Source organism: Rhamphochromis longiceps, linkage group LG4 (genome assembly GCF_057381845.1).
Source record: "Rhamphochromis longiceps isolate RC_006_pf linkage group LG4, R_longiceps_female_GT1.1, whole genome shotgun sequence".
Lineage (NCBI taxonomy): Eukaryota > Metazoa > Chordata > Actinopteri > Cichliformes > Cichlidae > Rhamphochromis > Rhamphochromis longiceps.
The window spans coordinates 20,560,168-20,572,952 of NC_140560.1; the positions used below are offsets into that span (position 1 = coordinate 20,560,168).

At 45.4% G+C, this 12,785-nt stretch overlaps 1 protein-coding gene across 2 annotated transcripts; it reads right to left on the reverse strand.

The window, feature by feature from the left end:
* Positions 1-5,556: 5,556 nt before the first annotated feature.
* LOC146671482 (GTPase IMAP family member 8-like) lies at positions 5,557-12,305 on the reverse strand. 2 transcript variants are annotated; one of them, XM_085403692.1, is made up of 5 exons: positions 9,203-12,305; positions 7,104-7,817; positions 6,908-7,029; positions 6,142-6,802; positions 5,557-6,050 (listed from the first exon to the last, which is right to left on the reverse strand). In XM_085403692.1, exons 1-5 carry the CDS (start codon positions 9,246-9,248, stop codon positions 5,866-5,868), a joined length of 1,728 nt encoding a protein of 575 aa, XP_085259818.1. In that variant the 5' UTR covers positions 9,249-12,305; the 3' UTR covers positions 5,557-5,865. The 2 variants fall into 2 exon arrangements, with proteins under 2 accessions (XP_085259818.1, XP_085259817.1); XM_085403691.1 differs by having other exon boundaries at positions 7,104-7,831.
* Positions 12,306-12,785: the final 480 nt, after the last annotated feature.

The following is a 12,785-nucleotide window of genomic DNA, read 5'->3' on the forward strand; positions in this document are numbered from 1 at the left end:
AGGCTTAATGAGTGCTACGGTGCACCAGAGGTCATCGAGGGTGCCTTTTTGAAAAGATTAGACAACTTTCCCAAGATTCCAAACAGAGATGGTCGTAAACTAAGAGAGCTGGGAGACTTGCTGTCGGAGATACAGGCTGCCAAAGAAGATGGTGACTTGCTTGGGCTTAGTTATCTGGATACCCCTCGTGGTGTTACCCCTGTCGTCCAGAAGCTGCCATTTTATCTCCAGGAAAAATGGCTTTCTTTAGGCTTTAAGTACAAAGAAGATCGCAGGGCTCCCTATCCCCCATTCGGTTTCTTTGTAGACTTTGTGTGTCGGGAAGCACGGATGCGCAACGACCCTGGCCTCACACAGACAGCATACAGTAGTGAGTTATTAGGCAGTAAGCAATCGTCTAAAGCCGAAGGTCACAAAGCTGTGGCAGTTTTTAAAACGAGGGTCTCGCCGGATCCTCGGCCCCTTTTCAACGGTACAAGGACTGCATCGTTTCGCACCCAATCTGGAAGCGAGTCATCCACTAGAGATGATCCAGCAGAGTGCTGCCCGCTACACAACAAACCCCACCCCTTACCCAGGTGTCGCGGGTTTAGAGAGAAGCCAATGGAAGAAAGGAAAGCACTCTTAAAAAGGTACGGAATATGTTACAGGTGCTGCAGAGCCACACATTTGGCAAGGAATTGTGAAGACGACATCTCCTGCTCAGAGTGTGGAAGCAAGAGCCACATTGCAGCCCTCCACCCTGGATCTGCCCCATGGTCCACCAACACAGCACATTCTGCACCAGATCAGGGCGGGGAGGGAAATTCCAACCTGAATGAAGGTGATGTTTCCACAGCATGTACTGAGGTCTGCGGAAATTATCCCGCAGGGCGTTCCTGCTCAAAAATATGTCTGACCAGGGTGTACCCAACCGACTGCCCTGAAGCTGCAGTTACGGTATACACAATATTAGATGATCAGAGCAACAGATCACTTGCACGTACCGAGTTTTTCGACCTATTCAACATTGCAGGGCCTCCTTCACCATACACTTTGAAGACATGTGCCGGAACACAAGAGACAGAAGGCAGACAAGCACGTGGCTTTGTGATCGAACCCATTAACGGGAGTGTCACACTCTCTTTGCCGTCACTGATTGAATGCAACGAGATCCCAAATAACCGCGCAGAAATACCAACACCAGAGGTAGCATTAAACCACAGTCATTTGAAGGCCCTTGCAAAACACATTCCAAAGCTGGACTCCCAAGCTTCCATCCTGCTCTTGCTAGGCAGAGATATCATCAGAGTTCATAAGGTCAGAAGACAAGTGAATGGCCCACAAAACGCACCCTATGCCCAGAAGTTGGATCTGGGTTGGGTTATTGTAGGAGATGTGTGCATTGGAGATGTCCACAGACCTACGGTTATCAGCTCTTGCTACACTAACGTACTGAAAAATGGACGTCCTTCTCTCTTTCAGCCATGCCCAAACGATTACTATGTAAAAGAGAAGTATAGTAGTGATAGCTCCCCCTCATTTCCCCTAACATGCAAACATCTCCCTGCTAGTGAGAAATGGGCCACCTTAGACTGTAATGTGTTCCAGACAACAAAGGACGACGACAAAGAAGCTCCTTCAACAGAGGACGGACAGTTCATCCACATCATGGAGCAAGAGGTCTATAAGGACCAAGAAAACAGGTGGGTGGCTCCCCTGCCTTTCAGATCTCTACGACCAAAGCTCCCTCATAACCACGAGCAAGCACTTGAACGTCTCAAATCTCTACAGCGGTCCTTCAGAAGGAAGCCTAAAATGAAGGAAGAGTTTGTCTCGTTCATGGCAAAGATCTTTCAGAATGGGCACGCTGAAGAAGCCCCACCTCTGAAGCCTAATGAGGAGCATTGGTACCTACCTTGTTTTGGGGTTTACCATCCCAAGAAGCCCTCCCAAATAAGAGTCGTCTTCGACTCCAGTGCCCAGCACAAAGGTTTGTCTCTGAACCAAGTACTCCTAACGGGACCAGACCTCAACAACACCCTGGTAGGAGTCCTCCTTCGGTTTCGGAAAGAACAGATCGCCTTCACTGTGGACGTGCAACAGATGTTTCATTGTTTCAAGGTGCGTCCTGAAGACCGGAACTTCCTCAGGTTCCTCTGGTTTAAAGAGAACAACCCAGAGAAAGAGATTATGGAGTTCCGTATGAACGTGCACGTCTTTGGAAATAGTCCTTCGCCGGCTGTGGCTATCTACTGTCTTAGACGTGCAGCACAGGAAGGCCGGAAGGAGTATGGGGAGGACGTAGAACAGTTTGTCACTCGTGACTTTTACGTAGATGACGGGTTAAAGTCCTTGCCCACAACAGACGCAGCTATCGACCTGCTCAAAAGAACTCAAAAAATGCTGGCTCGCTCTAACCTTAGGCTGCATAAGCTGGCTTCGAACAGCAAGGAGGTCATGAAGGCCTTTCCCAGTGAAGATCATGCCACAGACCTGAAAGATTTGGACCTTACTGCTGACACTCTACCAATGCAGCGTAGCCTTGGGCTGTACTGGGACTTGGATTCAGACTGTTTTACTTACCGCGTCCAGGACGAGAGAAAGGCATTCACTCAACGAGGAGTTCTCTCAACGGTGAACAGCCTGTACGATCCTCTAGGATTCGTCTCCCCCGTGACAATTCAAGGGAAACTGCTGCTTCGAGAACTGGCCTCACAATCTTCAGATTGGGACACCCCATTACCAGCAGAAAAGGAAAAGGTGTGGGAAAGTTGGAGAGATTCTCTGCAGGAGTTAAGACATCTGAGGATCCCCCGACCATACTCAAACATGTCACCATCTACTGTCAAGTTAACAGAACTCTGTGTCTTCTCAGATGCCTCAGAGAAAGCAGTAGCTGCCGTTGCCTACTTGAAGACTGTGGATGCAGATGGGGGATGCTGCACTAGATTGGTTGCAAGTAAAGCCAAACTGGCCCCACGTCCAGAGCATACTATACCTCGGTTGGAGCTTTGTGCAGCAGTCATGGCAGTAACTCTGTCTGAGGTCATCACCTCCGAAATAGACATTGTATTTGACGCAGTCACCTACTACACAGACAGTAAGGTGGTGCTCGGATATATCTACAATGAGAAGAGAAGGTTTTATGTATACGTGAGCAACCGAGTCCAGAGGATCAGACGAAGCACTACGCCACAGCAGTGGCGATATGTCTGCTCAGAAGACAACCCCGCAGACATCGCCTCACGGTCTATCACAGCAGACCACCTTGAGAACACAATATGGTTCTCTGGACCGGCATTCTTGTCTCGACTTGAAGGGGCGTCACCGGTGGTACAGAGGTTTGACCTTTTGGAACCAGATCAAGACAGTGAAATCAGGCCTCAAGTCACAACACTGTCGGTCACTGTCCTCAAACATCTCGGCTCTGGGCGGTTCAATCGCTTCTCATGCTGGGGTTCCCTCATAAGGGCTCTTGGTACCCTTATTCACATTGTTCAGAGCTTCAAAAAAGGAACGGAGTGTGTCGCTCAGAAATGTGAGGGTTGGCACCAGTGCAGCACACCCCCAACCAGGGATATTCTTGAACAGAGTAAGCTAGTCATTATCAAAGCAGTTCAACAAGAGGTCTATAGGAAAGAACTGGAGTGTCTTGCATCAAACGCCAACATTCCCAAGAGCAGCCCACTCGTTGCCCTGGATCCTTTCATTGACTCAGACGGGCTGTTAAGGATCGGGGGTCGCCTCATTGAGGCAAAAATAGGATTCCACGAGAAACGGCCACTGGTCCTGCCTGGACGGCATCACGTAACCACTCTCATAGTGCGTCACCTTCATGAGCAGGTACGTCACCAAGGACGTCTTTTCACTGAAGGGGCTGTCCGAGCTGCAGGTTACTGGATCGTTGGTGGCAGGAGATGCATTAATAGACTCGTTTTCGAGTGTGTCACTTGTCGAAGGCTGAGAGGGAGGTGTGAAGTCCAAAAGATGGCAGACTTGCCACCTGACAGGCTCAGCATGGAACCACCCTTTAGCAACGTCGGCATTGATGTGTTCGGGCCCTGGTCTGTATCAGCCCGTCGCACGAGAGGAGGCCACGCCGAAAGTAAGAGGTGGGCTGTCCTCTTTACCTGTCTGTGTGTCAGAGCTATACACATTGAGGTAATTGAGTCATTGGATGCCTCCAGTTTCATAAACTCATTCAGAAGGTTTATGGCGATTCGAGGACCTTTGAAAAGCATACGCTCCGACCAGGGTACTAATTTCACCAGAGCTTGCAAGGATATGGGGATTCCCTCGAATCTTGATGGGAAACACATGGAGAGGTTTCTGTCAGAACACGGATGTACGTGGACCTTCAACACACCACATTCCTCTCATATGGGAGGAGCGTGGGAAAGGATGATCGGCATCACACGTCGTATCCTGGACTCGATGCTTCTTCAGATGGGCTCCTCCAAACTCACGCATGAGGTACTCACAACATTCATGGCTGAGGTCTCGGCCATAGTGAACAGTCGACCATTGGTGCCCGTGTCAAATGATCCTACAGATCCTTTTATTCTTACACCGGCTTCATTGCTTACTCAGAAAGTAGGTCCATGCCCAGTACCAGAAGGAGATTTTGGACATAAAGACCTATTGAAGCAACAGTGGCGCAGGGTCCAAAGCTTGTCTAACACATTTTGGGACAGGTGGCGGAAACAGTATCTGTCAACACTACAGTGTCGAACAAAGTGGACTTCTGACCGGCCAAACCTTAAGCAAGGAAGTGTGGTGCTTCTTAAGGACAGTCAGTGTAGCAGGAACGACTGGCCCTTAGGTATCATCGTCGATGTGTATCCCAGTAAAGACGGAAGGGTGCGCAAAGTGCAAGTGAAGGTCATTAAGAAAGAGGGACCAAAGCTTTACGTCCGACCCGTGAATGAGATGATCTTGCTCATTCCTCCAGATGACTGAAATGTGTTTGACCTTGTCATATTAATAGGTGAAACCTGCTGAGTTTCAGACGGGGAGTGTTCTGTCACCATGTAACCGTATTCTGTTTAAATAGATTTTCCCTGAGAAAGTTACTCTTTAGTGCCCCCTTTTGGCATGACCTGGTGTAACGTGCTCAAATCCGTCTCTGTTCTATGATGTCATCAGAAAGCGCATGTTATTGTTTGGGGAAAGGACTTCTCCCGTTCTCCCGTCCGCTGCTGTAGTGGCATTTGTCTCCCTTAAGACGGTCTTTAAGGGCATTGTCGGTATGTAATTCTGTTCCATCTTTACTAATGAACAATCTACTTGAAGAAATGTGATTGCAGTGTTTGCTTAATAGAAACGTTTGTAAAGAGGGAATTAGCTAACGCTTTCGGCTAAACAAGTCATTGTACTGTTATTGTGTATTTCTCCTCATCTATGGTTTCTAAGAGCATTTCATGTCATGTTGTTTCTCAGTTTTACCCTACTTCAACTGGCCTAAGTAAAGGGAGTGAAGTCAAACCCTCTTGTCTGCGTGGTCATTTTGAAGAGGAGTTTAGTCTGAATGTCGACTCTAGCAAGGCGTTAGAGGCAGAGGACATTACAGGGTCAATTCCCCATTTTATTGTGAAAAATGACAAGAGTAAGAGAACAAAAATGTAAATATAGAAGTTAGCAGGACTTTATTTTTTCATAAAAATACAGTGTGCCAACCCAAGTGGCTGGGCATGCACTATTAAATCCAAAAAACAATATTTAATATTTATCTTAATTGCCCCTTGGGGATAAATAAAGTCTCTCTGATTCTGATATTGGAAAAAAAGATCAGATTATCATGTGTTACTGTTTTTAACAAGAATGTGTGAATTCAAATTATTATGATTATTTTCAAATTATTTAATGTTTCACAGAACTTGATGGTTAATCGTTTTCATCAGGCAGAGGACTTTCATCCACATGACTGGCTGAGGCGCTCATGCTGCCAATCCCCGAGGTGACATCAGAGTTTCCAGCTCTGGTCTTCAGCCATTCAGACACTTTGGCACGTGCTCTTTGATTCCAAAGTTCTGACATGTTCCCGAACTCGGAGGGAACGTCTCCGCACACTGAAACAGAAATTGAATGCTATTTGATATCATACCCACAAGTAAAAATATAAAACAAATTCAGAGTTTTCTCTAATTAATATCAACTCACTGCTTGGAATGAAAACTCCATCCAAGCTGGCTCCTCGCTTGACAAATGGTTGTTTTGGTTCTTCTGGTTCATTTACAACAGCTCTCAACATTCGGTCTATCAGCTCTTGCTCCCTCCTGTTCCACTCTTCTTCTGTCAGCACAGGCTGTTTTTTCCCTTGTTTGCTTTCAGCAGTGAAGCATTGTTCCTTGTTCCGTGTGATCAAATCAATTATTTTTTGGAAGAGCAGTTTGACAGGAAAATGATAACCCAAACCATGGCAGTTGAGGACATGGTATCTGTACCCACACTTTTCCACCAGCCACTGGAGGCTTTTTCCCTCTCCTGCAATGTGCTCCTCAATGAGTCTGTCATTCAGCCAGTCTCCCCAGGTGAACAACACCATGCAATGTCTCCACACTCTCTCTCCAAAGGGCATCAAAAGCTCAACCAGTGCTTTGTGGTCTTCCTCTGTGAATGCTTTGGAAATGGGAACAACCAAGAGAAAAACATGAGGGCCTGGAGCGCACATGGAGATGCTGCGCAGAACTTCTTCTTTTAGCCAGACAGGAGCCGTCGTGTCTGCAGGCCAGCCTGGAGTCTCAACGACTGCAACATTTATTCCACCTAAATTTCCTTCATGCTTTACACACTTTTCTGTTCTTCTCCGGTCCTCGAATTCCTGCACAATTTTTTTTTAATTTAACAATTGTTACAGATCTGATAAATTAAATTAAATCTTATCCTTTCTATATCACATTTCAATTCAGGCAGCATATTGGGTTACCTTTTTCAACAAACTTCTCTCAAATATTGTTTTGAAAAAGATTTTGTTTCCTGCCATACTCTTCCCAGATTCCTCTCTGCCAAGCAGTACAATCCTCAGGTCAGTGATTTTCAGCCTCTCTCCTGTAAAACAGTAAAGTTTAAACTGAAAGAGTGACTAAAATAATGCCATAATTATTTGATGATTTTTTGATTACCTTCAAATAACTTTCCCAGTATTCTTGATTGTCTTTCAGTGGTCTTTCTGATCCTTCTAGCTAATTTTCCTTCTGCCTCTTTTCTGGCCTCCAGCTGTGCTTCACGATCCGGATCAACTTCATAATGTGAGTTTTCATTTCCTGCCCACATCTCTTCAATCTTCTCCAGGAGATCTTGTACCTGCATCTCATCATTATCCTTCATGTTGTCCAGGACGTGGTACCTGTTCCCACACTGCTTCATCAGCCACTGCAGACCTTCCTCACTCTCTATATGTTCTTCCACAGTCTTCACTCCCAGCCAATCACCTCTAGTGAACAGAACAATGGTGTGCTTCCAGACATCATCCCTAAACAGACTCATGTGCTCCTGGACTGCTCTATGATAGGATGTATTAAATGCAGATGCCAGGCCTACCACGAGGAGCACTGCGTGGGGTCCTGGAGTGCACATGTACACACTGTTCTCTATTTCATGTTTATCTGTCTCAGAGGTGTCCTGAAGGGTGTGGTTGTAGAACCAGCCAGGAGAATCCACCACTGCGAGTGTCCTTTCTCCCAGAATGCCGTGATTAATTTCACTGGACATCGTTGTTCTTCTGTGATGAACAGCAAAAGCCTTTTTCCTCAGAATGGTGTTTCCAGCTGAGCTCTTAGCTGACCACTGAGCACCAACCATCACTAGTCTTAAATGTGCTGGTGGGGTTTTACCACCTGCAGAAGCAAAACTAATCAAGAATCAGGCATATAGTTTTAATGCATTCAAATCATGATATATATATATATATATATATATATATATACACATACACATACATCACCAAAACCAACCAGCTGATCTACACCATGGCAGCAGTGATATCACTAGGATATTTTGGATAAAACCTGGGGCCCGTTCTTCGTACGTCGCTTACTACATCCAAGATCAAATGACACATCCAAGATCAAATCATCGCGCTAACCGTGAGCTCACTAATCCGGTTCTCCGAACACACCTGCTGTTGACGATTAGTACAGCTGGATGAAGTAATGTGAGATCACTGGGTGTCGTAAAAGGGGCTACGCATCGATAGTAGAAACATTGATCGGCAACCCTCTGATTGGTCGGTGAAAATGTCGAAGGAGCGCGCTCGGTATTTTTCGGCAGCGGAGCAAGAACTCCTGAGTGAGGGATTTCAGGAGTTTCAGAGTTTAATCAGTTGTAGCCACAGCTGCCCTGGGGCAGACTGACAGAAGCCAGGCTGCCATATCGCGCCATCGGCCCCTGTGGCCAACACCAGTAGGCGGTAGGGTAGATTTATTATATCACACTATATTATCCAATATTATATTACATTATATTATATTATGTTATATTATATCCCCTTTCACATTAGAGCCACAACAGGACCCACAAGAACATGGGAACAAGTAAAAGTGAAATATAAGAATATTCTACAGAATGGTAATATTTATCTCTTATATTGCTTTTAGTCTCTTGAAAAGAGACCCTGAAATAATCTGTTTGTTTGTTCATAACAGCAACCAAGAAAAGGGCAGAGCAACAACAGGTGGTGGTCCTGCACCCCCTCGTCAACAAGTTGGTTAAGTAAATAATACCCTCACGGGAAGATCGATATCTCTCTATGAGCACACTGTCGCGCTGAGCTAAAGGATCCTGTCTATCCCGCAATATACGCTGAATTCTGAAAACTCTCCTTATCAATCTTGCACCTTCCGCAATGGGTTGCTCGCGTAAACGGACAGGACATGGCTGCGACAGGCTTCCCAAATCCACCTTCGCTTTTATAGCCGTGGTCTCCCATCTTGATTACACAAAGTAATTTGCAATTACTACTCCCGAGCAGGTTTACGCTTACGGCTCTGTTGCTATGGCAGCAAGTCCCGGATGAGCTTCGGGGAACCGAACGATCCAAGATCACGCGAAATCGTCAACAATCAAATCCAGCTAACCTACTTAGCGAGGTATGAAGAACGGGCCCCTGACCAGCAACAAAGAAGCAGTGGGACTAGGCGCCAAGATCAAGGCAGCAGGAAGGGAAGGCCAACTATCAGAGCTGCAAAAAGGAGTTATGAAGAAAGGGATGTCTAAGAAGTACCTGACTTCATGCCTAAGGCCTTGGAAACTGCCAAGCAATGACTCATAGTCTTGGCCAGTGACTTGAAGAGGTATACCAGAGGGATATAAACCAGTTGTACTCCACTGAACCATCCAAGTTGTACTCTCAGTAGCAGGGGAACAATATTGGAACAGCAGCTCCACCGAGGCTGGAGAGCAATACTAGAAGAAAATCTTGGAGAAGGACACAACACATAACAGCTATTAAGATTTATATAATACCCCGGGAAATTAAGGATAAGGATAAGAAAAGTGACTGCCGCTGCTCTCCTGTGCCTAGCGGAACCTCGAGTGGAGCAGCGAGGAAGCGACCGATGACGTGGTCGGCCAGGCTCCCACTGGTGGAATCGGCAGATTCTTCACAGCCAGGAAGTGTGGCGGAGCCTGATCAGGAACTTTGGGACTTAGCTCAGGGACTGAGCATCATCATATTTTTAGTATGCTGAGGTTTATTTTTATTTTTTTCTCTCTCTCCTAATCAGGGTATTTTTAGTGTTGTAAATAAAGTGTATTTATCTTTTGACTATTTTAACCGGGTAATACGTTTTCTGTTTCTGTGATCACCCCCTGCTGCTCTTCCAATTATTGAAGGGGTTCCCTTCTACACTTGTGACATAAGCACTAGAAATCTCAAACCAAGGAGAACAGGAGAGCTAGAAGTACAAAAAATGCAACCCAAAACACAACTGCCATAAAATGTGATAATATCAAAATAAAAGTACAAAAACTCAAAACACTGGGGCACCGACCGAGGACCATGACACATTGCCGTATACATGGATCTTGGAATGCCTACAATTGTCCAAGATTAAAAGGACCCTCAGAGCCTTCATCAGAAATTCAATGGGGATGTGGGGAACAACACTAGAGGCCAACTTCAAGCCAACTGCACAAGTTTCCACAAGGAGATGCTCTGTCCCCATTCGTCATAGTCCTGAATCCTCTCAGTTAAATAGCTGACAAGACTTGCTACACATACCGAATGGAGCAATTATTAGCCACCTCCTCTACGTGGATGACATCAAGCTGTATGCCAAGAGTGAACGAGACATAGATATACTGATCCATACCACTAGGATCTACAGCAATGACATCGGAATGTCATTCGGACTGGAGAAGTCTAGTCAGATGGTAACAAAGAGAAGAAAAATAGTCAGAAAAATAGTCAGAGCAGCATTACAGACCTTAAGGATAGCTACAAGTGCCCGGGAATTCCAATGATAAATAGGAATCATGAAAGCTGCAACCACCAAATACCTAGTGAGAGTAAGGCAAGTCCTGAGGAGTCAGCTGAATGGAAAGAATACGATCTGGGCAATAGCTACCAACAAGATCTGGTACCTACGCTGTCCCAGTGATTAGATATCCAATTGGGATAATAAGCTGGCCAAATAAAAAGATAAAAACTATTGACAACAAGACTTGGAAGCTCCTTACTATGCATGGAGGATTTCACCCAAAATCCAGCACTGTGTGCTAAGCAGAAGGAAGGAGGCCAAGAACTAGTGAGAGCAACAAAGTCAGATGTTTTCTCCAAGTTCAAAAGACCCAAGTAGACATGAGCAAACTGAAAGAAACTCCGTCCCGGGTCTGGTCCGTGGATCGGGTTTCCCCGAGGCATGGGCGTCTATAAGCAGAGTTTTGTCTTTACCCTATAAGATTCAAAATTATTCTTAAGTAACACTCAGCAATATATTCTCAAGTAGCACTCAGATATGCCGTCAGCGGGTTAGTTACGACGTCGGGAGCAGTTAGGAGAACAAAATGATACAGAGACTGTTCAGGTTGCTTTCCCAAAATCAACTCAAAGTTTTATTCTTTTGTGCAGCGGTATTTATAGGCAGAAAGTTCGTGTGTCAACAAGTTTCAAGTTAAAACCATATAAGGAAGGTCCCCCAGCTCTGAAAGAGGCCTTCTACAATCGTATCTCAACATACCTTTGACAGGTCCGTTAAACACTAGACAGTTAGAATCCTTTGTTCTACAAGATGCACCCTCAAGGCCTATAAATCTTATACAGAGGTCTCCTACATCCGTGAGTTCTGACACAACCCAGATGGTCTTCACATAAACATCTTCTGCAAGGGAGTGATAAGTAAAAGAGTGATTTGTTGGTGTTTTCCCTCCAACCTTAGTATCTACTTTCACACCATAAAATCTTGAGTTGACAAAGCAAGAGAAAATGACGGTTAACATAAAGAGCCTTGTTCAGTCACAGAATCTTCTGTCTAATATCATCAAAAAAAGTACCCAGTACATGCTCCCATAATACTAAAATATCTAACACAAACTGCCATGGAAGTTTCAATGGAACTGAAACTGGAACCTATGGATCGGACCTTATCTCTATAGGGATTCTGTTTTTAAGTTACAAAGTAGCGACAGACCATGAGTCCCTACATTCAGAAGGCAAATATCTCTAATGAATATCTAAATGTAACTGTAACTAGTAACTGGTATCCATTGCCTTGTCTCATGTGGTGGTACATGAAATATCTTGTATGTGTGTGTGAATAAAGTGAGAAATATGTCTCATTTTCTTCTGTAATTTACTTTAGAGATTTATTAGTCTTTAATTCAACTTTATTAAGGGGCGATCGTGGCTCAAGAGTTGGGAGTTCGCCTTGTAATCGGAAGGTTGCCGGTTCGAGCCCCAGCTTGGACAGTCTCGGTCGTTGTGTCCTTGGGCAAGACACTTCACCTGTTGCCTACTGGTGGTGGTCAGAGGGCCTGGTGGCGCCAGTGTCCGGCAGCCTCGCCTCTGTCAGTGCACCCCAGGGTGGCTGTGGCTACAATGTAGCTTACCATCACCAGTGTGTGAATGAATGGGTGGATGACTGGATATGTAAAGCGCTTTGGGGTCCTTAGGTACTAGAAAAGCGCTATATAAATACAGGCCATTTACCATTTATTGTGATTTTTTTTTCAGGACCTCTTTGACTCACCTTCAATTAGTGCTCTGAGTTTCCTTCTGTGTGTCTGCACCTCATCAAACCTCTTAGATGCTCTGTCACTTATTGCTTTCATTTCCTCCCTCATAGCGTTTCCATGAGCACGATCAATGGGATAGTGACGGCCTCCATTTGCAGCAACCATTACGTCGATTTTCTCAAAAAGCTTTTCAACTTGACTGCTGTCCTCCCTGTTACTCATACAGAGGACATGTTTTCTGTTTCCACATTGCTCAAGAATCCACTGCATTTCTGACCACTCACTGATTTTGAAGTTGATATTTTTTTTTTCCCATGGATCTTCAGCAGTGAACAGTACGATGGTGTGATTCAACACATCCTTGTGGAAAAGTTTCAGGTGCTCGTTTAAAGATGATATGAAGATCTGGGGCAAAAAAAAGCTATGATGAAAGACCAGAAGAAATGCGTGAGGTCCTGGGGGACACAGATGGATGCTGTTCTGGATTTCTATCTGATCCAGCTTTGGGGTGTTTTCTAGTGGATAGTGCCACCACCAGCCTGGAGTATCCACCACAGTGACCCGTCTGCCATGAACCTCCTGCTGCCCCGCCACACTCTGGGCAGTTCTTCTGCTGGTGTCAAAAACATTTT